The sequence below is a fragment of the Electrona antarctica genome (assembly GCF_951216825.1).
Source record: "Electrona antarctica genome assembly, chromosome: 8".
NCBI lineage: Eukaryota > Metazoa > Chordata > Actinopteri > Myctophiformes > Myctophidae > Electrona > Electrona antarctica.
The window spans coordinates 44,905,237-44,932,974 of NC_136789.1; the positions used below are offsets into that span (position 1 = coordinate 44,905,237).

A 27,738-nucleotide genomic window follows, 5' to 3' on the forward strand; every position below is an offset into this window, starting at 1 on the left:
AGGACGACGTGACGACGCCTCACACGCACACATACAGCGGAGCCAAAACGACGCTGCTACGAACACGTCAACGGCTGGTGCGGGCCCGTCCTCAGTCTTTAGTTTGCAGCTATTTTGAATGTAATTTCTACTGTCGTTTTGGTATTCGTAATGTCATACTCGGCGAGATGAGGGAGGGAGCGGCCATGAGCAACAAGATTGTTAACCAGTTTTCCGACCCCTACCCCGAGAACATCTAACATCAACTCCGTACTGTTGACAGCTGGCCGGGGTGATGGCAACAGCAGATGACACAGGACAAATTATCAACAACCTTCATTAGCCTGATGATGTCAGCATTTGCATCACTGTATCCTCAGCCAAGTAGCCGCAATATTTAGCTAAACCCACAGAATAAAAAGCCAACTCTACAGTAACAGTAACTGCCTTCATCCAGTGTATCAGACTCCCTCTGTGTCTCATCCCTGCAGCCATAAGGAACGTGCCAGACTGAGCCATTCCAGACTGAGCCATTCCAGAATGAGCCATTCCAGACTGAGCCATTCCAGACTGAGCCATTCCAGACTGAGCCATTCCAGACTGAGCCATTCCAGACTGAGCCATTCCAGAATGAGTCATTCCAGAATGAGAATGGGGATGGGGATGGGGATGGGGATGGGGATGGGGATGGGGATGCCGGGCATGATCGTCTGCCGTGGAATTAGGCCATTGTTAGACCGCCAGAATAGACCGCCGACTAGGATTAGGAGAATTAATAAATTGATTACAACTGCTCTTAACCCATTCAGGCCTGACGTCGAAATTTAGAAAAAATGTTTTCTAAATCATGACAATTTTCTGAAAGATTTGAGGCACATTTGAATTTTTTTTCAGAAATAGCAGACCTATCTGCTATTTTCAATAGCTAAATAATGGCTAACAACTGGAGTGTACGTCTGAATTTATTTATTTTTTTGTCTTGGGATGGAGGTACTGTATCCAGTGGAGTTGCAGGAGTGTTTGGAACTGCTTGGTGTAGTTGTAGTAAACTTGTAACCAGACTGTATTGCTTATCTACTCAATCTGTGCTTTTGCATTTCTTCTGCAGCTCAGCACAGCGTTCTCCCTCTTTTCTTTGCACTACTTTTCTCATGTCTCTCCTCTTCTCTTCCTGTTATTCCTCTCTAGTCGGGCCCCTGGGGGACCGGGCCCCCCTGCACATGGGGCCCCTGGGGGACCGTGCCCCCATGCACATGCCAGATTTCACGGAGCCTCGACCAAGCGCACTCTCCAAATACACATGAGATGAACCCGCAACAATGTGCAGTTCAACTATTTAACTATTTATCTAAACCCATTTATCCTGGTACTGTATACTTTTCTAGGTCCACAAGTCCTACAGGGACCTATGGTGACTGCTGCACCTTTGAAGTATGTATGTATTTGAGGATTGAGGTTTAAAAGTGTAAAACAGCAAAGAGAGAGAAAAGAAATGTGCCGTTTTATTCTTTACCTCCCTCTCTTACAGCAGAAGGGATCAAACCGACACAACAACCTGTAAAAACAGTTGTGGTCAACGGTGTGTGGCGGGCGTAAGGCCTCGCTAGAACGCAAAACAACTGCTGCCTTCTCCGGGGAAGTCATCCTTGCACATGAGAGAGACGGCTGGAACTGAGATGAAAGAAAGATGAGAGTCAAGCTGCTGTGAGATAAGATGGCATTTAGACTGAGCTCTCACTGCTGGCCGGGTTGCCATGGGAACCCCATTTGAGGTGAGACAGAGGACATGGCGGCAGCCCTGAGTAAATCTCCCACACGAGCAGCTTCAGGAATGCAGGTGATCTCTCCCGCCGCAAGTCTCACTCCTTTTGTATAAATCAGCCCGGTGTTCATTTCTTTTTAATTGAATGCATTCCACGGCCGCGCTTCACTCGCCATAACCCACTTTTATGAATCGCGCCGCGATATGTATCAGCAGATATGTATCAGCACATCTGATCGCTCTCCATTTAAAAAAATTATAATAAATACTGTATGTACACTGAGGCCATATTTCACTTCAGACAAAGCTACCACACACACTCACATTTCAATGGTTACATCAGGAATGAGCTGAGGGGGAGCTTAACCACATTACTGTAACCCTAGCGACCCTATGTTAAAAAATTCATCAAGGGTTAGGGATCTAAGCATATTGATTTTGACAAGTTTGAGTTTGTAGATCTTTGTAGGACAAAGGACAAAGAATATAGGTCTTAGTTAGAGGGAACTTGTGAATGAGGAGAGTGATTAAACAGAGAAGTGCTTGGAGAGAGACTGTGAATAAGCCACGTTGGCTGTAGAAGTAGGACAATAATCCCGTGGCCAAAAGTCTGAGAGATTGAACGCCACAGGAATTAAATACGGCAGTTACACCTGCCAAAGCAAAGGAGCAGAGACGCAAGAAAGAGGAAGAAAGAAATATGAGACACAGACTGAGAGAATGATATATGATGAAAGGAGATTAAGACAAAAACGGAGAGAAAGAATGAAATAAAGGAATATTGAGAGAAAGAGAGACGATGCGAGAGATTTTCAAAGAGAGAGGGAGAGAATTAATGCAAAAAGCTTTAAGAAAGACAGAGGTAGGGAGAGAGAGACAAAGAAGGATTAAGGGAGAGAGACTTTCAGGAGAAATACAGAGAAAGATTCAGAGAGAGAGAGAGAGAGAGAGAGAGAGAGAGAGAAAGGGGCTTAAGGAGAGGCAAGAAAAGAGCATAGTATAAAGAGAGTCCTTGAAAGAAAGTAGTTGTTTCCTACCTCTAAGAAGCAGGTTCCAGCAGGCGTGTTCTCCTTGATGGACGCGTTGTAGAGGCTGCTGGAGAACGCGGGCGTGTTGTCGTTGATATCCTGCAGCACAATGTCCACCTTCGCCGTGGACGACAGAGGCTGCCGGCCGCTGTCCGTGGCGACGACCGTCACACTCAGCGACGGCTCCGACTCGAAGTCCAGCGCGGTCGCCGTGGTGATGATTCCCGTCACCGGGTCGATGGAGAACCAGCTGGAATGCCCGTGCTTGTCCTGCATGAGGCTGTAGCGCACGTCCCCGTTGGGACCCTGGTCCTTGTCCCTGGCGGTGACCTGGAGGACAAAGGACCCCGGGTAGACCACCTCTGGGATGGTCTGCCGGTAGGCCTGCTGGTCAAACAGAGGGGGGTTGTCGTTCTCGTCCATCACCTGGATGGTGAACGAGGACTCCGCCCGGAGGGGAGGCGTCCCCGAGTCGGTGGCCATCACCCTCAGGTCGTACGAGTCTCGCTCCTCGCGGTCCAGCACCTGGTCCACATAGATCAGGTAGATGATGCTGTCCTTGGTTGTGAGGGCGAACTTCCCGTCGCCGCCCTCCAGGGACACGTTGACATTGGCATACTCCCCGTAGTCCGGGTCGGTAACGGAGATCCGCGCCACGTACTGGCCCGGCTGGGCGCCCTCGGAGATCCGCGGCGAGCCGTCCTCGCTGAGGAAGATGATGGTCATGGTGGGCTGGTTGTCGTTGAAGTCACGGACGTGGATCGTCACGAAGGCATTGGTAACCTGACAAAAATGATGAGGTGGAGATGCAATTGTACAGTTGGAGCAATGCGTGTTACGGACACAATAATGTGCCGCAAACACAAAACCTAAATTCAAAATTCATTCAAACACAAGAAGTAGCACTTCAAAACACAATCTGAATCTCAGTACCACAAATTGTAATTAAACAAGTGAACAAAGTTTTTGTTTTCCAAATACTGTATATTGTAAAGCCATGCTCAAAGTGTAGCATGTATCATGTACTGTATATTTCCTTTCCATGTGTTCTAAAGAGTGAGAGCGAATTTAGATGTCTCGGAGCAGTGAGTAGACAGGTAGTTTTAGGTTTAAATCAGTTAAAGGAGTGAATCAGTTAAATCAACACTGAGGATTGTTACTGTGTAGAAGACTATGATTACAATATAAAACTTACCTCAGGGTGGCTGGCATTATCTCTGGCCTGCACCACCAATTCGTGGACCCTCTTCTTCTCATAGTCCAGAGGCCTGTTCAGAGTGATGACCCCTGACTTGATGTCCATGACGAAATACCGATCAGGGTCACTCTGACGTCGGTTGATCTCATACAGGACCAGACCGTTGTCGCCCTCATCTGCATCAGTAGCAAATACCTGCAGAGAATTGTAATACAAAAAAGCTCAAGTTAGTATATGCTGCTTTCATTGAAACTATTTTTGTATTATTATATTTTTTTGTTGTTGTTTATTTGTTTGTTACCGGTATCTCAAATTTCGTACCTGCAATATGCTGCTGCCCTGCGGCAGGCTCTCTGAGATGATGGCGTGGTATCGGCTCTGGTTGAACAATGGTGCGTGGTCGTTGATGTCGGTCACAGATACCTCCAGGGCCATGGAGCCCATCCTCCTGGGCGAGCCGCCATCAGAGGCCTCCAGTACCAGGCTGTAAGCCGAGCGTTTCTCCCTGTCCAGCACTCCGTTCACCACCAGGTCTAGGTACAGCACCGCGTTGGCGCCCCTCTTGGTCTCCAGCTTGAAGACCTGGCCCACGTTACCCTCCCTGATGGCGTAGCCCTGGGTGGTCAGCTGGTCCTTGTCGCCATCTGTTGCCGGCTCCAGGGAGAACCTCGTCCCCACGGCCGTCTGCTCAGGGATCTTGAGGGCGGCCTTCTTCCTGGGGAATGCCGGCGCGTGGTCGTTGATGTCGTTGATGGATATCGACACTTCCACGGTCACGCCCGTCATGGTCACGGCGATGAAGCTGTAGTGGTCCCTCTCCTCGCGGTCGAGGCGGCGGGCGGTGGTGATGATGCCCGTGGTCTCGTCGATGTTGAGGTCGCTGCCTACCCCCGTGCCCTCATGGTCGGAGATGAAGTAGAGGCTGGCGGTGATGCCCGGCGGCAGCCCCGCACTGATGTCGCCCACGATCGTCCCCGCCGGCTGCTCCTCGTCCAGCTGGAGCTCCAGGGCTCCGAGGACGGCAGTGGACTGAACAACAACCAGGTGAAGGACGACATAGAGAACAAAGACAGACGGCCGTCGCCATAGACTTGAACATAGAAGACGGTGTCCGCTGACCCTGGCCCTCCCTATCGACCCTTTACTTGTAATCGGCATGGCTGGGTTCCTCTGCTACACCTGAGAGAAGACAAACAACAGACAGAAGGAAACGTCAAGCAGATGTGGACAGGCTAGCATCAGGCCATTTAAAGGTGATCACAATAGGCTATTTACAATTCGTATTCTATTTATTCAATATGTCTCGATTTTCTTCAATAAAGCTAAGCTATCCCTTGATATGCCTTTGGCTCAGTATAATGTTAAAGCAGAACTATTGTGGTAAGTAACTAATAAATCATAACATTTCTTCCATGTTTGGTCAGATCATCCACTAGGGAATAATGGTGGAGAGCTAATGGAGACTGTTACAGGCTAGGGGAGAGCTATTTACTAATTGTAGTGGATTGTTAGCCACTCACTACCCGCTTATACATGTAAATTGCAGTTGAACCAGGAACTGAATTATCTAAGTCCAATTTTGTTGCTATACTGATAACCTCAAATTGAAGTGCCCCATAGACAATGTGAGTGTTAACGAACTAGTGTAGATGGAAAACAGAACCTGGCATAAAACATTATTTCTGTGCCGAGATGTGTTTTATAGTAGCCTACATGGATTATATGATTAGATAGGGATGATTTTAAAACAGCACGGCAAAAGAACCCAGATGGAGAGTGAAACTGTGAAGGAACTATCAACTATTATTTATATCTCATGGGTAACAACGGATGGGAATATTGTGTCTAGATTGGTCACAAAGAGACAACATTGGGAAACATTGAAATAGGTATCAAAATGCACTGTTCTGTCATAAAACATCAACTGAAATATCTTATGATAGCTAATATCGACATACCCACACACACGCACACGCACACGCACACACACACACACACACACACACACACACACACACACACACACACACACACACACACATGGATGGATGGAATGCATGGGAATTTAAAGTCTGTAGCTACTCTAACAAGGCCTCAATATGTAGAGCAAAGTGAAAACAAAATACCCTGACAGAGTCAAATTAAGACTCAGGATTTGACCGTGCACCTACACAAACATACAGTAACACACACACACACACACACACACACACACACACACACACACACACACACACACACACACCGTGCACCTACACAAACATACAGTAACATGCCTCCTCATCCTGAGCCCTCCGCAGCATCTAATCACATACTGCTGATATGCATCTACGCAACACATACTTTGTCTCTCACACGCTGCATCTGGGTCAAATATAATTTATAAATAATGCTTTGTTTGTTTTAAACTGATTGGAGTGCCAGGAGTAGAGTTGGGATCCAGAACCAGAGGAACTGGAGGAACCGGAACCAACATTGAGGAACCGCAATCGGTTTCATCACTTTTAGAACCGCTACGGAACCGGCTATGCAATTACAATAATATATGTACAGTGTATGTATGACTGAATTTATCACACATTATAATGAAGGGCAAATAACACACAGTCAGATGTCATCCGGCACATACACAAAGTGAATCAAGTCAAATATCTTTCAAAGAGAATTTAGTAGGTTATAGTCATTCCAGTAATTGACAGCTTACCTACAAATTATCAACAACTATTTCAGTTGTCCCGAACGTGGTACGAATTATACCCCTCCTTTTTAACATATGCAAAGAATTATACGTAACAATTAGCAGAGTTCCCCCAGCATTGACACACATACATACACATACATCAACACATCTTTTTGGAGACACACATCCTGGGAAAACCTGCCTTTCCAACCAGCATTTACAAGGTAGACGCACATTTTTCCTGTTTACGAGGCCAGCAAACATTTACATTATCTTGAAAATGGCCATCATTGTTTATGCATATTATCCAAGTATTTATAAGAGATGATTAATTGAGTTTATAATTCTTAGAAACATTCTGCAGTGTGCAAAGGGAGCCAGTCTGGACAATATTCATCCATCACACTTGGAGACCAGGAGGACATTAACTCACAGCAGTTCTTCACAGACTTTTCAATACAATTATCAGCAGAACCTTACAGTACCATTGCTCATAAGGAATTATACAAATTGTCGCTCTGTACTTTGTATGTCAGATAATTATTATGATCAGAGCATATTGCTATAGTGCAACGGTTCTCAACTGGTTTTGCAATGAGACCCAGATGTTGCATAATGAAGTAAGCTCCCAGTACAGTATGTTTTACTGTATTATTGCGCCACACCAACATTTTGCTGTTATATCTGTAGGAGTGAGTGACAAATAAACCCCCTCTTGATTCTTGACACGTTACTGTATTAAAGGAGCAAAACATCAGTGTCTATTCACACTCGCAGCTTCTGTTAATTGCATTATTTTTAAGTGGTGCAACCACTTCCTTAAGTGACTATGTGTGTGGGTGGGTGGGTGGGTGTCTGGGTGGGTAGCTGGCTGGATGGGTGGCTGGGTGCGTCTGAGCACGAAAACAGCATGATTGTTTTTCACCACCTGTGCGCAACCTAACACACACACAAACACACATATTAACTGTATATATGATGATTTCGGGTGTACCAGTACAGTACAGTACAGTACAGTACAGTACAGTACAGTACAGTACAGTACAGGGTACAGTAGAGGGACCCCCACACGGTAACTCTGTCATTTCTCAACCGTTTCGGAAGCGGGGCGGCTCGCCGGAATCGGGCCGGCACCCTGGGTGCGTTCCTGTTGGTCTGGAACTCCCCCCCCCCCTCACCCCCACCCCCCACCCCCGGGGACCCCCACACGGAGTTGCACGGCTTACTTCACGCGGGTGTGATTTTAAGATTTTGTTTAGCTTATGACATTACCAGACTTACCTAAATTAAATTACTTTGTAAATCAATATTATCTCCAGAGACTACTTTTGTCTAGAATGAATCTGCAAATGGATTCAAATCTAACAATGGGGTAAATTACAATGGGTTAAATTAAAATAACCACACAATTAATATAAGACTCAAGCTAGAAGTTATTATACTGAATCCAATGGCGGGAAAATCAAACAAACCACATGCTTTGGGCTGGAATAATGTCAAGTATACCATGAGTCTGCAGTATTGTCAAGTATAGGCTATACCTCGTGTTATAGTCAATGGGCTAAACTAAAGCCTCTAGATCTTCTATATTCTTCGCATGTGACATTGTCGTACGATGGAGCATAAATTAAGCCTTATAGTTGTAATTTATCTGAGATCTTGCAAACCACTTTGAGTCCCAGCCCAGCTATTGGGAAACAACACAAAGTTAACTTCAGTACTAACTATGTGAGACATAGCACAGTGCCCTTGAGCAAGACACTGAGCCAGCTCACTCTTTGCAAGTCCCTCCCGGTGGGCTGGGACCCAGTATATAGTTGGGTGCCACCGATATTGTCCCTTATCATTTGACCCATTTAGGCCTGGCCTCAAAATTTTAAAAAAATCCTTCTAAATCCTCCAGTTTTCTGAAATAAATATTTTCACGATTTTTCAAAAATAGCAGACCTACAAGCTCGTAGCGCGCCACTCGGTGGCGCGCTATGAGCTTGTAGATCTGCTATTTTTCAATAGCTAAATTATAACATAATGTTTAAAACACCAAAAGGGGTTCCCGCCCAAAATGGGTTAACTGTCCTTTTGCGCAGATCACGCAAACCTCAGCAAAAAGAAAAGGACAATATCGATGGCCTCCAACTGTATACAGTACTGTGTATACTGTATAGCATCTGCTACATTCTCAAAAATGAAAATGTACCTACAGTATTAGCTGTTACTCTGTCTCAGTTTCAGAACAATATTCCCATTGAGATCCACTATAAAAGTGAGGTTTCGAGCGCACAGGGATGCATAAGAACAGTAGCCAGACAGCACGGGGTGTTGGCTCTATTCTAACCAGTCCTATTCGCCTACTGAAGAGCTCCCCGAGCGCACGTATGATGTGCACAGTGAGCGCCAGGAATGTCTACCAGCTACACGTTCTGTTGCAAGAGAGAGAGTGAGAGAAGGTGTACATGCAACACACATTCAGTCATTCAGTCATGGTCACACACAAAATACGCAAGTGTGCATGCATGTGTGTGCACACAATGACACACAAAACACACAAAAAACCAACCACACGCGCGCACGCATGCGCACAGACGCACGCACAAGTTAACTGTCCACAACAAAAGACACACAGCAATCAAACCGTATCATTTTGGTTTGACTATGAGGTCAATGTCACCCACACTTCAACATATTTTACTCCACGTTTCCATTGGCTATATAAAGCATATGAAGCATTTGAAGTGCTTTACAAGGAGCACTAGGACCAACGCAGATGTAAATACAGGACAAAGACAATAGGCAATAGGCATACTTTCCAATAATAAAAAAAACAGAATGTGTGACGACAACAGCAAAGGATTTTAGTAATAAACATATATTTTTAATGTCTCGTGAAATGCATTTTTCATTCTGCCAGACAGACATTCCAGTAACCCTGAGTGTCAAAATATAGTTCCACAATAAAGCTCTATTTCATATACAGTTGGAAAGCATTCCAAACCGCACGTCTGAAATGGGGATTCTGCACTCCAAAAGGATGTCATAAGTCATAGACTTTTACACTGTATGTTCTTGAATTCGGAATTAGCAATGTTACAACAACGGTTTTACATTTTGTGCTATTCAGATGGCCTTTCTTTTGTATAATCATTCATTCTGCCAGCCAGCCCAGCCAGGCCCAGTGACCCTGTCCCTCGGTAGTCTGACCCACATTGTGAGGCTGCTTGGGGACAGTGAGATTAATGAACACTATCGCTCCACAGGGACACGCAGTGAGGAGGAGAGAATGGTCATACTGGTCTCAAACCAGTGGACATCTGGTCCACACTGTTGCTGCTGTGAGGAGGAGAGAATGGTCATACTGGTCTCGAACCAGTGGACATCTGGTCCACACTGTTGCTGCTGTGAGGAGGAGAGAATGGTCATACTGGTCTCAAACCAGTGGACATCTGGTCCACACTGTTGCTGCTGCTGAACAGGGCCATTACTATCCTCCTACACACAGAGAAAGGTCTACACTTTGAAGGAGATACTACAGAGAGAGAGGGGAGAAACAGACGGAGGGAGAGAGAGAGAGAGAGAGAGAGAGAGAGAGAGAGAGACACAGAGAAATTGCACATGGCATGCTGGTGTGCATGTACTCGTGCACGCGTGTGGGTGGGCGGGTTTATTTATGTGTGTTCCTGTCTGTCTTGTCTTTGCCTATCGGCCATTTTTGCCAATTTAATGTCAGAATCGCGATCAGTTTCCAGAATTCCACTTGGGTCATGATGCTCTAGAGACTCTACAAAGCAGAGAGATGGAGAGACACAATAGAAATGTTATACTGTGCTGTGATCAAATGATTACACTGGTTTGGCCCCAGTGTCTACTGACACCACTGAGGCTATGCAGGGGGAAAACAATGTGTGTGTAAGGATAGATTGCTGTGTGCCTTTTGCTGAAATAGTTAACGGTGTGTGTGTGTGTGTGTGTGTGTGTGTGTGTGTGTGTGTGTGTGTGTGTGTGTGTGTGTGTGTGTGTGTGTGTGTGTGTGTGTGTGTGTGTGTGTGTGTGTGTGTGTGTGTGTGTGCGTGCGTGCGTGCGTGCGAGAGACACACAGAGCTGTGACTGAGAGTGTGCACTTGTGCATGCATGTCTCAACTGTGTGCACATGTACAGTATGTGTATGTGACTTATGCCCCCCCCCCTCATGGTTTCACCTCAGTGCATGCACGTGCCCGTGTCCACCCCTCCCTCATAGTTTTCAATCGGTGCATGTGCGTGCCCACCCCGCGCGTGCGCGCACACACGCACACGCACACACACACACACACACACACACACACACACACACAAACACACACACACACACACACACACACACACACACACACACACACCCTCCCACATGGTTTCAGATCAGCGTCAGTGAGAGGACATATTGGCGAGCAGCAGAGCCCAGCCTGTGATCTGTCACTGTCAATGACAGCTCTCACCCTGACATCATATCCCTATTGACACACACTGCACGGCACTGCTGTTTACTCTGGAAAATGGAAAACTGTTGAAGAATGAACACAGAGGGCTGGGACTGAGGAGAAAAATAAAATAAAAAAGCTATAACTCATGTTGAAAGGATGTTGGCTATCTCTAACAGATGGCCAGTGAGTGCAGTAAATGGTAGCTATCTGATCAACTCCCCCTAGTGGCAGTATGGAGTAGTGGTATAGAAATTCACTACTGATGACTAGTGCGTCTACAACAAGGGATTTTAATAGTGTTTAATTAACAGTGTAAATGCACCCTATACAAATGGAAATACATGCAAATAAATGATCCACTTGAAATAAAAGTAACCATTGATTGTGTGGCAATTAAAAGGCCTTCCTGGGAAAAGGGCTGTCCCTTCAGCTACTGTATCTGTGCTTAAGCAGCCCAAATGTCTACCTCAACAAAGGAAAAAGAAAGAAGTGAAAGAAAACCCACAATGCAGCAGTGTTAACAGAACAAACCAAATCATAGTGTTAATAGTGGTACTCTGTCAGTACTGCGTACCTCTCCAGGTTCAATACACAGTAGGGACTTTACTGTGTGCTAACCGGTGCTTTGCATGCTTGTTTTGGGGGTCTCACCGTGCCTGTGGAACATCTGTGCGATGCGTGAGTGGTGACATCATCTCTGTGCGACCACAGTACCAGGCAGGGCAGCCCCGGAGGGCTCCGCACAGTCTGAGCCACATCATATCTGGCACTGCACCCCCATAATCTGCCTCCGCTGGACGCAAGCCTCAAAGCCTCAAAGACATGGGCCTCCACTGTAAATACACTTACTGTAGCGTTTAATGGCCAGCCACGCTGCGCTCTATGTACTGTGACTGTTAAGAGCAGCCATTGTATGTCTTTGTTTGTGTCCTTATGCATGTGTGTGTGTGTATATGTGTGTGTGTGTGTGTGTGTGTGTGTGCGTGCGTGCGTGCGTGCGTGCGTGCGTGCGTGCGTGCGTGCGTGCGTGCGTGCGTGCGTGCGCGCGCGCGTGCGCGTGTGCGCGCTGCATGCCTATGTCCAAATGCACATATTTAAACTGTATGTGTGTGCGTACGATCGGTGGTATTGTAAACATCTCAGCTGTGAGGAGCAGCCTGCCGTGTCGTGCCAGTTCAACAATCTAAATGATCTCCCTCATCCATCTCTACCCTCATTCCTCTCTCGGTCCCTCTCTAATGGATAGAACAGATTTAGTCGGGCACGCCACGGGCCGCTGTAGCCAAGTTAAACAGGAGACAAAGTCACAGAGAGTGAGAGAGAGAAAGGGAGAAAAAAAACGGCATCCTATACTTCTGTCTCGACCACTTTTCTTTTTCTTTTTCCTTTTTTTTCATTCTTTGATGTAGCAGGTTATTAAAGCATGTGGACATTTTGGCAACATGGTTGGTGCCTGGTGGACAGGGCTTGCTTTTCAACCCTCCACAGACTGGTACTGTATGTATATACCATACCACAGACTGGTACTGCATGTATATACCCTCCACAGACTGGTACTGTATGTATATACCCTCCACAGACTGGTACTGTATGTATATACCCTCCACAGACTGGTACTGTATGTATATACCGTATAAACCCTCCACAGACTGGTACTGTATGTATATACCAACCCTCCACAGACTGGTACTGTATGTATATACCAACCCTCCACAGACTGGTACTGTATGTATATACCAACCCTCCACAGACTGGTACTGTATGTATATACCGTATACAACCCTCCACAGACTGGTACTGTATGTATATACCGTATAAACAGACTGGTACTGTATGTATATACCGTATAAACAGACTGGTACTGTATGTATATACCGTATAAACGCTTCAATTGAACCCATCTCCAAACCACTGCAGATGTGCTAGTAGTTATATTGCACCATACATACTGTACCACACAGATTGGTTACAATAACGTTTTGTTCGTGAAAATAAGCTGCATTGCAGACTTTTTACATTGACGATTTTACTTACTGTACACACAGAGCCAGACTTGGCAGCTGTCTGGCAACAACATCCAACGTTAATGTCTCTGTCTGAGATCAATTAATCGTAGGAAGTAGGAACCTTCACTGATTTATTCTAGATGTGCAGGAGTTTATTTATCTTAATTTGATCATTCATCATAAAAATCATCATCTACTTAAAGATATTCGATCTACATTATTATCCAAAACATTTGCTCAAATAAAGACAAAAGTAATCAATAAATAATTACTATTATCATCATTGCAGCCCTAATTGTTTACACGATAAAGGAAATTAGATCTTCTTTGGTTTAGGTACAATTGAAATTTGTAAAACACCAAAACGGCAGTGCCACAGTGGTAAGTGCTGATGCGATTGAATTGAAGCACTATAACAGAGCTGAACGACAGGATCCTCCGTCTTTGCTTCACAATAGTTAGCAAGTGTACAATTTCAGGCTTTGCAGAGAAATGGCAGACTGAGAGTGAAAGGTTGGGGTCAGTTTGTGGTGAAGAGTGGGCTGCAGCGGTCAGGGCAAAAAAGGTTTGTGAGGAGGGGGGTGGATGGAGGGAGGGAGGGAGGGAGAGGGAGAGAGGGATGGATGGAGGGAGGGAGGGAGGGAGAGAGGGCTGGATGGAGGGAGGGAGGGAGAGGGAGAGAGGGATGGATGGAGGGAGGGAGGGAGGGAGAGAGGGCTGGATGGAGGGAGGGAGGGAGGGAGGGAGAGGGAGAGAGGGATATGGATGGAGGGAGGGAGGGAGGGAGAGAGGGCTGGAGGGTGGGCAGTATAATATGGATGTAGTGAGGGTGTCCAGCGGGGGGTAGAGGATGGAGAAATGCTTTCCATCTCAGTTTTCATAGTGTTCGGGGTGTGTATGCGTGTTCACGGGGGGGTGTCAAAGACGTGACCCTTGTCTCCCCTTGTGTTGCTTTTCCCCGGATATAGCCATCCCATATCCATCCTCAGCTGTCACAAGGAGTGTGTGTGCACACGCGCATGTGTGTGTGTGTGTGTGTGTGTGTGTGTGTCTGTGCACGCGTGTGTGCGTGTACTGTATGTTGAATGTCTCCATTGTGTATTTTATTTGTATGTTTCCTAAAAAATACCCTACTTTTTCCACTGCCTATGAGCCAACTCGGATGATCGAGATCAGTTTCAATTTGTTTCCATAACCGTCTCAATTAAAATGGAACTGACCTAGATCTTGTCCTTTTTCTCATAGCGCCAACACAAACCCTTACCGCTCTTAAGACGGGACAGCCAGACGACTGCTGTCTGGACTGCTACATGCTCACTGAAATATGCATGCGCCGTGCTCCCGCAGCAAAACACAATGCATCTCCTAACTGGAAGACGTCATAAATAGTAAATGGTATAAACGGTGTATTTATATAGCGCAATTATCCAAAGCGCTTTACAATGTGCATTACATTCAACCATTCAGACACACTCACACAGATGGCAAAGAAACCCATGCAAAGCAGCACCAGCCTGCTCGTCAGGAGCAGTTAATGGTTAAGTGTCTCACTCGAGGACACTTGGACACAAAACCATGGGGGGGGGTCTCTATAACTCCTGAGCCAGTCATCCTGGGGACAGCACAAGTGGGTCACTGAGCACAGGGACCTGGGCACTAAAAGACACTAAAAAGCAACACCCTGACATAGACACCACATTAACTATGTTGCGTGAAGCCGTGAACAAACTAACTTTTTCAATTAATTGCAATGCATTGTGAGCTTGCGACCAGCTATTTTTTCTATTTGTCATCCAATGAATAGGGCTGCATATAGGGAGGGCTTAAGTGGTTAGGTAGCCCAATGGCTTGGAGCACTAACCTGACCACAATGTCCCTGGGGTCATTCCTACCGGATTCCTCTTGTCTTTCCTCACTTTGTTTGCTGTCTCTCAGTCTACACTGTCCTCTGACAATGAAAACAGAAATGCATTGAATTCAATGAATGTAACCTGTAATATATGAAAAATGCAGCCTTTTTTCTTTTCTTTTTTGTTTTGTTTCTTTTGTCTCTTGCTTTGTTTTTTCCTTTTTCTTTTTGTACTTTTTTCTTGTCCTTTTTCTTTCCTGTTTGTTGTCATTGTCTTTTTTCTTTAAGTGAAAAAAAAGAAAACAGAAATGCCTAGAATGAATCATCTTTATAGCTTTTACAGCCACACATAAGGCAATTTCCAGACTAAAGCTTGCCAAACCTGGTACAAGAAAATTGAGTCTTTAAGAAATACATACATATATATATATATATATATATTATTATTAAAAATGTGTGGGCATTTAATTTAATTGCATATTCCATGCATAAAGGCAAAAGTCAGTGACAAAAATCAGGTATAGAGGGTTTAGTCAGTGTACAGTGTGTAGTCAGGTTTAGTCAGCGTACAGTGTGTAGTCAGGTTTAGTCAGCGTACAGTGTGTAGTCAGGTTTAGTCAGCGTACAGTGTGTAGTCAGGTTTAGTCAGCGTACAGTGTGTAGTCAGGTTTAGTCAGCGTACAGTGTGTAGTCAGGTTTAGTCAGCGTACAGTGTGTAGTCAGGTTTAGTCAGCGTACAGTGTGTAGTCAGGTTTAGTCAGCGTACAGTGTGTACAACAGAGTTCACACTGAGTCCAGGACTACTCTGCCAATGCCAGGACCTTACCAGGTGTGGGGAGTATTGAGCTTCAGTCCACAGGGGGCCAATGTAATTCTAATACTGGGTCTTAAAGTGATTTGAGTGTTCCAGAATGGAAAAGAACAGCATGGAATACATTAGAATTAGAAAGGATACAATACAGAGCAGCAGAGTATACCGTATATACACAGAGTATACACAGAGCTTTAGCGCTGACTAGTGTCCACCATCTCCAGAAGCTCAGGGCCAGTAAACCGTGCCCACGCACGCACGCACGCACGCACGCACGCACGCACGCACGCACGCACGCACGCACGCACGCACGCACGCACGGCAATTAACATATCGCTGTGCATGTGTGTGTGACGGACAGGTGCAGGAATATATGGTATCTGAGTCAGTGACACACGTGCGCATGCACGCACACGCACACACACACACACACACACACACACACACACACACACACACACACACACACACACACACACAGGCATGCAGATACGGTGAGTTCCAGAAGAAATCTGAGAGTGGCGCATATTTTTAAATACGTTTTGGCTCCACATTTTTATATGGATATAAAATGATGCAAACACTATGAGGTTAGAACCTCAAAAGGTCAGCTTTAATTTGAAGGTATTTTTTGCCGTATATAGAATGAACAGTTAAAACGAACGTCCCTCTTACATAATTGGTGTCCATGTTGTAGAATGCCAAAGGTATTTAGACAGATTATGGAGACTATATTCAATAAAGTATTCAATTTTAGCATGCAGTAAAAACGTCTTGAAGTGCAATTACTTCTGTAACCTCGATCCCATCAACCTTTTTATCCCTCTTCTCTGCCAGCCGTTTTTATTTTATTTTTTCCTCAGTGTATTTCGGTGATGAGATTTCATCAGTTTTTTTGTTGTTGTTGTTGTTTATTGCCCTCAAAGTGTATTGATTCCCCAAAGCAAATATTTAATATCTTCACTAACCATTCTCCGAGTGGAGGTCTACGGCAGGACAGAATGAACAGGGTTCAGTGCTGCTTGTTCAAGGACACTTCAACGGGGCAGACAGGGGCCTTGAACCCAGGATTTCCTGATATAGGGTTCCTCTACCCTCACCATTAGTTACACTGTGATTTACCCCAAAGCAGGACAGACTGAGTGCACACTGGCTACTGGAAATTACTTCAAAAGTAAGTCATATAGCGTAAGAAAAAAGAAAAAGACTTCCTTTAGAACGTCATGGATATGTTGTTTGGGTAAAACAGAACTGCTGGTCATTCATAGTTTCTTATCTTTAAAGTTTGAAGCAGGGTCATATAACAATTTAAAGCGGCTTTGAAGAGTTGTTTATTTACTCAGACACACGCTCCGACATTCACACACATGCTGTACAGACTAGAGTCCCCATGCAGGCACTGGCAGAGCAACAGAGATAGAGGTTACGACTACGAGGAATGGATGGAATAAGAAGAGATTTAAAAAAAGAAGAAAAAGGTTTGAGGGTATGAGCGAGCTTTCTCTCAAGTGTTGAAATAGTGACAGGAGGCAGAAACATGGTGTAGTAAACCCAATGTGAGCCAGGCGTGCCGTGCACGTGAAATACAGACACAGGCATGCACGCAAAAACGTACACACCATCAGACAAATAGTGTGTCCCCTCAGGGCTGCTAGTAAAGCCAGAGAAAGCACAGCCGGAGGTGATTCACTAACCTCTTAACCTGCACTGCCCTACTGCCAAGTGTGTGTGTGTGTGTGCGTGTGTGCGTGCGTGCGTGCGTGCGCGACTGTGCGTGTGTGTGTGTGATTCTGTGTGTATGCATGTGTCTGTGCATGTGTGTCTGATTCTTTTTGAATATGTGTTTTTGTGGACGCAACGCGTGCATGTGCTTCAATGAGAGACACACAGGGAAAAAGGAGAGAGGGAGCAAAAGCCACTTTCTAAAGCCAACACACTAGAGGAGAAAGAGAACAACATATTAACAGAGCGAGTCGGACAACTGCAGAAGATCCCAATGTGAAATGAGCAGGGGGGGGGGGGGGGGGGGGGACTGAGACAAGAGTGATAAGGTGAGGCTTCAGCTGCCACCTTCCATCCGTCAGTGCCCCTTTGCCATCACAACATAGTTAATATCCCATTGGGGGCCCAAAAGACCAGCCAGAGCCCCCCTGCCCATGACCGATCTGTCAAACAATATTACCTCGCTGGAGGAAGTGAGACAAATAACCTCACGCAATGGATTGGTTTGTTTCTCTCTCACCACTACACACTAGCACACCACAACCCTCCACAAAACAACAACACCGTTTCATTTACACATTTTATGTTTGTGCTGCTGTAGTGTGTTCTATGTCTGTGGAAGGAAGGCCATACATTTTATCCCTCTCTCTCCCAATAGAGGGAAAGTACACAGTAAAATCTCAAATGTAACCAAATGGACTCGTAAGAGGTCCATTTGGATTTATACACATGGGTAAATTATGGTAAAATCAAATACATAATATACATAGTATACAAAATAGATGAATGAAGTATGGCAACATGCATGTTGGTCCTGTCATGCTCCTCTGGATGTGTAGTGGGCAGAACACAGAGGGGCATGCACATACAGTAAGTGTATGTGCGCACTCACACAAAGACATGCATGTACATTCATGCATGCACACGCAGACAGACACACAAAGATATACACATGCACACGCATACACCCCATGTCCATGACTCTGCATGTACACCCAAGCACATGGTGATGCACATGGGAGGGCAGTGGCTCCTGGGGTAGAGAGTGGCCGCATAGGAATCCAAAGGTTCCCGATTCTATACCTGCATCCCCCTTGGTTAGTTAGTATTGAAGTGTCCTTGAGCAAGACACTTTACCCTAACTGCTCCCAATGAGTCTGCATCCCTCCTTTTAGCATAACGTGAAAAACGCGCCTCTCACCAAGTCCCCTCAGGTCATGATGATGTGTCAGTGAAGTCATTAATATAAAGCTTTTTTTCAAAGTGTGTAAGCTCAATGAGCTCATGTCATTAGAGACGAGGACAGACACAGACAGTGTTCCTAGGACTTAATTCACTGTGACGGACAAGGATCTTTGTTGTTAGGCTTCAAACGATGTTATGAGAGGGGTTCACAGTTTCACACACAAATTCCTTCTCATTTGACAGATGACTTTCGGGCGGTTTATCAATCTGCAATTATGCACCTCTCTCTCTATCTCTCTCTCTTCAATTCAATGGCAATTTGTTGGCATGGGAAACATACGCTTACTTTGCCAAAGAAAGTATGGATTTAAAACAATTCAAACAAAGCTAAGAAATGCATTTACAATCAAATTATAGGACTACTAGAATAAAGACATTTGTAAACAGAACAAAGCAACTTTCAATCAAATATATATTATGTGCATCTCTCTCTCTCTCTCTCTCTCTCTCTCTCTCAGAACAAAGGACAAGAGACTTGACTGCTTATTAGTTATTAAATTCCTTAGAGTCGGTGGCTCCCTGGTTACCGAGGACGACAGCTGAACAACAAAGGAATGTCCCTGTATTGGGTTCCTCCGTTATGACGCCCCTGGTTAAGCCTGAGCACAAAGAGCCATGGCCTGTATGTTAATCCTTCATAATGAACTATCAACTTGTCTGTGGCATGAGAGTGGCCGGTAAAATCCTTAGCGTTCATTTAACTCTGAGTGTATACATGTGACAGGTTACAGTTGTACAGTCTTTGAGTTAAAATGGCTAAATAATACTGACTGAGAATTTGCTCTAAAAGGATAAGAGAAAAAAAGCAAAAGGCAGCTGCAAGAGTGTGTTTAAGACTGACATAGGCTACGCCAATCAACAGCCTGTATTTTCTACAGCAGAATGGTCAGCATAAGTCATAAGAAATATGAGCTCCCCCAACTTTGTGAGAAAAGCTAAATTCCTGATTTCTCGATTACTATTCTTTCCACTATTCTCTCCATCCTCTGTTCTCCTCAAAGCATAAAGACATTTTGAAAATGTTGCCTTATATTGGATGTTAATGGTACCCCAGCTTATTATGCTAATTATGAAAATTGCCCAACATATGCAAGTTAGCATCCAGCAGTTGAATCCCCCAGAAACGGGGTGGGGGTTCGGAAAAAATTGAACCCCATAATTTTCTATTTTAGCACAAAAATCCTGCGGGAGCTGTTATTTTTACGCCTCATACCACACTATGATGACAGCCACCCACACACACCGTTGTACTCCCAACCCCATGGCTTGCATGACACATATATATCGCCACCTGAGCTGCAGTGTCCTACATGCAGCGCTCATCACTGTAGTGTCTGAAATTACCTGGTGCTCAGGTCATCTCTGTTACATCATTAAAAACACATGAGGGGCTACAGAATGCAAATGCATGCAGTCTCTCTCCCTCCTACTGTATATTAGAAAGACACTCTGCTTATCCATCAGAGAAGGAAGGCCTAAAAAGACAGTTACCATAATTTCCTTTCAACTGTAAGTCTGCAGTCAATGGAATATTCATCTAGTTTGTGCACTTAATTAAATTCATGCATGAATTCGTTCGGACGGAAGCATGTCTGTCCGCAGCCTCTGTTTAGCAGTAAGTTAACAGATTAAAGGGTCTCTCTGTCTCACAGACTGGACTGAGATATCTCAACGTGTCAGGTAGCTTGTTCAACTAGACAGATGAATGGAACAGAATCACACACCAAGACATATGGACAGACGCACGCACATGCACACACGCACGCACGCGCACACACACACACACACACACACACACACACACACACACACACACACACACACACACACACACACACACACACACACTCTGATCGCCCTTTACTACCATAATAATGAGAAACCCAGAGCTCCATCGATCCATCCACACTCTACTTTCTGGCTTGAGTCAAGAGTTCCAACCCACCCTGGAGGAGCCCAGCCTGGGGGAGCCATGGACAACACCAGGGCCTTAAAAGGACCTCCATCTGGGTCTTCCTCCAGGAATATAACAACTTATTTCCAGCAGTCATTATCCCAGATCCTAATCATGGGCCGCCTTCAAGGCCTGGTTTGGCTGCATGCATGCTGCTGGCCAGGTTGGATCAACTTCTGCAGTCAAATTCGAGAATTACACTCAAGCAACTCGTGACACTTGACACTTGGAATTCTTTTGTGGAAGTGTGTCTGAACCAACCGAGGAGAACCCTTTTCTACAGCAACGCAGAAGGGCATGCAGCTACTTTGTTCTTTACGGTTTCCTTTTGTTTCACCAGTCATCCCAGTTCAGTCACCCCAATCATCAGAGGTAAAAGAAAATAACAGGGGGCCCCGTTATGAGACACACAGGAGCCTTTGCAGCTCTGGACATAGACCTGAACACACTCTGAAGGTAGTTACATCACAGATGGGCCTCAGAACAAACACAAATAAATGGAAGCGCTACGTCTCCTCAGCCCTTCAGCCTGAGTCTGACAGGCTAGTAGCAGTAATTTCCTCTGATTGACTGAGTCAGACAGAAAGTAATATCTTCCCCAGAGCAGCAGATAAATTGATAGGTCCTCTTGTGAAGGGAGTCGATGGAAACGGGCCAGCTGACATCACCAGGTTGGAACAGACGCCAGCAGAGATAAGTTATGGCTCTGGCTGATCGCATATGGAGGTTTTGCTTGGAATGAGTAAAATACTGTAAAAAGCTGTTTTAAACTAATGGACAGATTCTGTGAGAACTGTATGGACGGGAAGATGTGTCGCACATAACTTAGCAGAGTGCATATCAGCAAACACACAGTCACATACCCGCACGCACGCACCAATATCTCTGTCACACACACTTCTCTTTATAAAAAACACAAATGCATGCACCATCTCTCACACATTTATACATATACACAAACACGCACGCGCACACAAATACACACGCACGCATACACGCACGCATGCACGGACGCACGCACGCACGCACACACGCACGCACACACGCGCACACACACGCGCACACACACACAGACACTAACGCACGCACGCGCACCATCACAGATAAAATGGATACATACACAACCACCCAATCACATCCTAATTCAGATCTCACAATGGTATAATTCAATTTCATGACTATCACAGCATCCAGCCAGGAGGCAGCAGACTTAGTGATTGTGGCGCCATGGCAACCGAGAGGCCCCATGGGTACGTTTAATGAGATGCGGGGCAATCAGGAGTGGGATTCTTTGTCAATGGAAATCTTATTTTCCTATCACCCTGCTACTATGGCTATTAATAACCTCAGCCTTCCCCAAGATGTTGATGGATTGAAATGGAAGTGGCTGTCCAGGGGAACAGTGCCTTAACGCAATCGCCACAATACCGACTGGGGCCGTTAACTTGACTGCTGCTGCAGCTTCTAACAATAAATGCAGTCTTGAACAAAGCCCTGATTAAAGCCAGCAAGTCATCTGCAAGTCAAAGTGCATTGGTATTATTCGACTGCAGTGAAGCCTAGTCTCTCATTTGGCCATTATCCTGTGCAGAATGCACAATGCTTTAGTTCAGAATGAGAATTAAAGGGACATATGAGTTTAGTTTAGTTTGTATGCTGTTGAAAACGAAATTTACATTATTAAGCCGCTGTCCCACAGGAAATCCATAACACATCCATCCATAACACCATCATGTTTGACACTGAACTGGTTTGAAATGTATTGTTTAATTCTGGGAAAACAACCTTTTTTTTGTTGAAAATATTTTGAAAATGTTGTTGCCAAAGCATAAATATAACTTTAGGCAGTGGTCCCATTAGCGATCGCCTGTAGGAATACTGGACTCTGGTGCTTGCCCGTTTTTCCTACCAGAACTTTCCCCAGTGAGGGGGATAACTTTGTAATATACTATTGGCTATTCTTTTTGGAAAAATATAAAAAGATAATACCCCTATAAATAACCCTATAAACAATTTAGTATAATGTAGTATATCATAAGGTTTTGCCCACTCAACTGGTACCTCGTCAGATAATCCCCACATAGCCTACAACAACTTCTGTGAACTGACTTCACTGTAGTAGCTTTTCATAAATTATATTTGTACTTAGGCTGTCTGCTGTCTTGAAAGTTTATAGTTAGAGAAATTCCAGCCGTCTGCTGTCCAGCCTCTCCCACCCCTCACTGGGGAACATTCCGGGAGGTAAACGGAAAAGGGGTGAGTTGTCCTGTTACCGCTTGTAGAACTGGTTTTCTATCCAGTGAGTCCAGTAAGTTTACTAATATCATATACTCTGTATCATTGTCTAAGGCAGGGGTGGGCAACTGGCGGCCCGGGGGCCACATGCGGCCCCCACCTTCACCCTCATGTTAATATCAGAATACTGATATAGTATTGATTTCAGCTGTTACAATTCCAAACCCGCTTTAATTACTTCATGACTAGTATTAAATGTCTAGTAGGCCTACTTAATGACTAGTATTAAAATGTTATTGTCTTTGAGAGAAAGTTAACATAACTATATTTGAAATTCAATAAAAAGGTTACTTTTCAGGATTCCAATTCAAAAATAGCAAAAAAAAATATTCAGGTTTTCAATTCAAATATAGCAAAAATAGCCGATCTACAAGCTCAAAACGCGTCGCAATGCGACGCGTTTTGAGCTTGTACATCGGCTATTTTTGCTACGACAGTAATATGCACTGTGGCCCTCTGGAGTGAATGTGGAAATATATTGGCCCTTTCCATCGTCAAAGTTGCCCACCCCTGGTCTAAGGGACTAGTCCTACAGACCTATATACTGTAGAAACGAAGCCAATTGCATTAACTAGGGCTAGGCTACCTCTTAGGACAGGAAACAGCAGTACCAGGGTTCACGGAGGAACAGGCACAAAACAACCACTGGTCTGAGGAGTAAATAAGAACGCCAACACACACCGCTGGCATCAGCTGTGTGCGATGATTGAAAGATGTAGGGTAAATATTTCTACTAGCTACTTGTGGAGCATGGGAACGGGAGAACAAGCTTATTTGAGAACAACCTTATTTGTGTAATTCTGTTTGCTTTCATCCTGCGCGTGTGTGTAACGTGCGTGCATACTGTACGGTGTGCGCGCGTGCATGTGTGTGTGTGTGTGTACATGTGAGAGAGAGAGAGAGAGAGAGAGAGAGAGAGACATGAGTCACTTTCCGATGTTTGTGTTGAGAAGTTGACTTCCCATATGAGAAACAAAAACCCAGGAAAAAAACAGTTTCAGCTGCAACATTTCAGGGTGGGAAGATTACAAGGGAAGTCTCAACAATCAACATTCATTCATCTCTCTCTCTCTCTCTCTTACTCCCTTTTTGACTCTCTTTTGTGTTTTGACTCTTTCTCTAAATCTCTATGTCCCCCCCCCCCCCCGCCCATCTCTCTCTCTCTCTCTCTCTCGCTCTCTCTCTCTCTCTCTCTGGGACAAGGTAACAGTCAGTGCAGTTGTTTTTGTTGCTATCATCCTCATCCTCAATTTTCATCCCCAAAAAATGGCACTCAAGAGGATGAGACAAAGTGGTCAGTCTCTATGTGAGGTTGCTCAAGACCACATAGAAGACAATGAATGTTGTGTACAGTAGGTTGGCGTCAAAGTGGGTGGCAGATACACAGTGTGGTTTCACTGTTGTCTATGCTCAAGTGCTACAGTTAGTGCCACCATTGCATCTCACTAAAAAGTGAGGATTTTCAGGCGTATAACAGCCAATCCACATCCTAGCGTGATACCATTTTCACAGATCAACCAGCATGTCCAGTGACATGCCAAACATTGTTAAACCCCCTTTTCACTTGATTTCACTTGATTTCATGGTACACTGACTACACACAGTTTTGAAAGTACAGGTACAGAATAAGAAATGGAAAATATTAATCTAGCATTTCTGCCTTACAGTATTGTGACAAAATGGGTGAACTAGCTGCATAGTTTGTACATTTACCGGTAACTGGTATGTTAAAACGAAAGACCTCTAACATCTGTATGCATATCATGATTACTACTGTCTGTAAACACTCCAAATCTTGGCGTTACCTATGTATAGCAGAGTAGGGTTTATATCCTCTGTGGAGCATGAAGGTGCAAAGCTCATTTCATGGCAATCAAATCAGTAGTATTCAAGACATCTTGTTTGAGGGTAGATTGATTTCCTTTTTGTGTTTTTATTTATCCAATGTATAAATAATGGATGGATGGATGAATGGATGGAACAGCTGGCATAACCATTCTTAGAGCCCTGTCGCTAGTGGGGCTAAACCCCAAACATGCCCTATAAATCACTACTGTCATTTAAAATGATCAGTCAATTAGTTCCATTAGAATTAGTGAATGGGGCACGAAAACAACTAATCAAATATCGTCCAGAAATCATCATCTGTGCCCCAGGGAAGCAGCAACAATATGCCAAGATCCTTTGAGAATGTGTGCAAACTTGTTGCGAAGTACTGTAAAATCAGCCACATCAGAGCCAAAACTACACTGTTAAAAAGCTGGTCTTCACCCTGATGGAACGGTCCCATGGTTCCCAGAGTGTCTACTAGTGTCTCCTGGAGAGAGGCAGATCACACCAAAATTGTAATATCCACTTTTAATTATTCTTAGCAAAACTCAATACATAATTCCTTATGGATATGGTTTACTTTGAATGCTGAACAAACAAAATGTGATAACAAAAATTATTCTGATAACTGAATCAAATTATTAGTTAAAAATATACCAATATTAAGAAGACAATGCTCTTCTGAGCAGACAATGCAAGCAATTATAAGTTGTACAACATATAAACACAGGCTATGTGCAGTTGCAGCAGCAATCCATATGGTTTCTGTTATAGAGCGGGTCGCTTTTTTCAGACGGGTGCCCTACACGCCTCATCGCTGTGGGAGAAACCAACCCCTTAGTGGATTGTATACAGACTGGAGGCTGAGGAGGCTAGCACAGAGTCAGAGCATGTGGAATCATGTAAGTGGATAGTGTAATAACGTAGGGGACCCATAGCTATATCCCCTTGCAGGAGAAAAAACGGGAGCTGCGAATGCCATTTGACACCAGATATGACTAGAATAACTATTGTGGCTAGGTACTTATAAGTGCCCCATGTCTCCCGTTTCTAGCCCTTGGGCACGTAATCATATCCAGACAGAAATTGGCAGCAATAAAAACATTTGGAGTTAGTGAGAAAAGAGCACTTGTGTCAGAACCTATTTATAACAGGACTGTGTATTTCCTTTACAAGTTGGGAAAGCTGCGGACCACTTAATTTCACAATGAGTTGGGCATTATATACTATAGGTGTTATATTGCCTATTTGAATTATGGTGATTCTGATAGCAGGTTACTGGTATAACACATACAAGTGCAGTAGTATAGCCAGTGGTATTCAGTCATGGAGGTATATTTGTTTTCATTCAAAACAAAACACTACAGAATACCGCTTCAACCAGAGAGCGGGTTAAGAATTAGTGAAATCACCTGGTGTAGTGTCAAGTTCAAAACCCTGCATACACACCTCTGTCTCAGAACTGGCCTGCAGTAGCCTATATGTTATGCATTATGTTACCACCTGGATTTGGACCCCGGTCTTGCACATGGGAAACCCCAGGCAGCTAAAAGGAGATATTAGTCTTCTGAGGGCTACAGGCAGGGCTGCTCTACTAAATTCACACTACTTTGACCTCCCCTGATCCAGCTAGGCCACCAATCTAACCACCTGGATTCACACCTGGGAATCCGGCATGCGAACCAAGCACACCGCTCACCAAAGGGGAGTCCCCCTGGCAGGGGGCGGGGGGGCAGACAGAACAATTAGTGTACATGCCTGTAAACAGCAGCATAACATCATGTTTGAGACTAGAGAGCCATGTGTGCCTTGCTCAAGGGCAGACTAGCCTACTATAATATACAATAGTAACTCTTCACCAGTGACATTATGTCCTAGTCAAGCCACAGCTCCACTGCTCCACACTCCACAGCTTGCTTACTGCTAAAATAGCTGAGCTGAGGTCTCTCCAGGATTTATTCTATCTATGCAGAGTAGACCAGGTTGATGCGGAGGGCCTGAGGCCACTAACTTCAATTCGTGGTGCTTCCCTATTTGCTGCTGGTTCTGTCAGCCCTCCAGAATAAATTCTGTGTCCTCTCATCTTCTCCCCCTATAGCCTAGCCTACTCTCTGAGCTGGCAGTCCCTGAGAAAAAACCGGCGACCTAACATTCTCTCAGGCTTAGCCTAGTACAAATGTTCCATAACATAACACACACCCAATCAGAATTCCAAATAATGAGCTGGGTCCTCGTGTTTTGTTTAATGGGGAGGTGGTGTCTAATTTAAAAACCCTAATATATGGGCCTTCTTTTAATAGCAATTGATCAGTAACAGTGATCAATATCAGGTTCAGTCCTCCACTCCTCCTTTAGCTGAGCCAGCTGCACCAATACAAACCCATTGATCCCCTTTCCCATTGTAGTCAGCTCCGCATGGACACACACTGTAGTCTGTCTGTAGACAGTGTAGTAGTAGTCCGTTAGGTTGGATTCATGCAAGGTGGATTCGGCACCCATAGGCTATAATAGCCGATACCGCTATAATTATAGAAACACCCCATATTAAGGCGACGGACACAATGAGATGCTGCATTCAATGCCTTATTGGAATGCATCATACCGGTATCATAGCTCTGCTCTACTATTCAATTAAACAGTCACACATGAACCTATACCTCTTGTCCATAGCTCTGTAATGCCGTATAGCTAACATGAACCGTGCAGAGACGCACGGTGAGGAGAAGAAAAGCGCTGTCACTTACATTCATCTGAGCCGCTCCGCTGCTCTGGATGTGTGTGGTTCCCGATGTCCCCTCCGAATCCTGATGATTAGTATGCAAACCGGTCTCCAATTCCCCACTACCAACCACTCACTCACAGCAAAGACAATCCACCAGCCGGGCACAGAATCTTGAATGAACCGTGGTGAGCAGCTGCACGGGG

At 44.8% G+C, this 27,738-nt stretch overlaps 1 protein-coding gene across 1 annotated transcript; it reads right to left on the reverse strand.

The window, feature by feature from the left end:
* Positions 1–614: 614 nt before the first annotated feature.
* LOC306928789 (protocadherin-16-like) lies at positions 615–27,738 on the reverse strand (the record flags this gene model as incomplete). The annotated part of the gene is made up of 5 exons (XM_079509062.1): positions 27,558–27,738; positions 4,289–5,146; positions 3,965–4,162; positions 2,779–3,552; positions 615–689 (listed from the first exon to the last, which is right to left on the reverse strand). The coding sequence occupies exons 2-5, from the start codon at positions 5,123–5,125 to the stop codon at positions 615–617; spliced, it is 1,884 nt and encodes a 627-aa protein (XP_079365188.1). The 5' UTR covers positions 5,126–5,146; positions 27,558–27,738.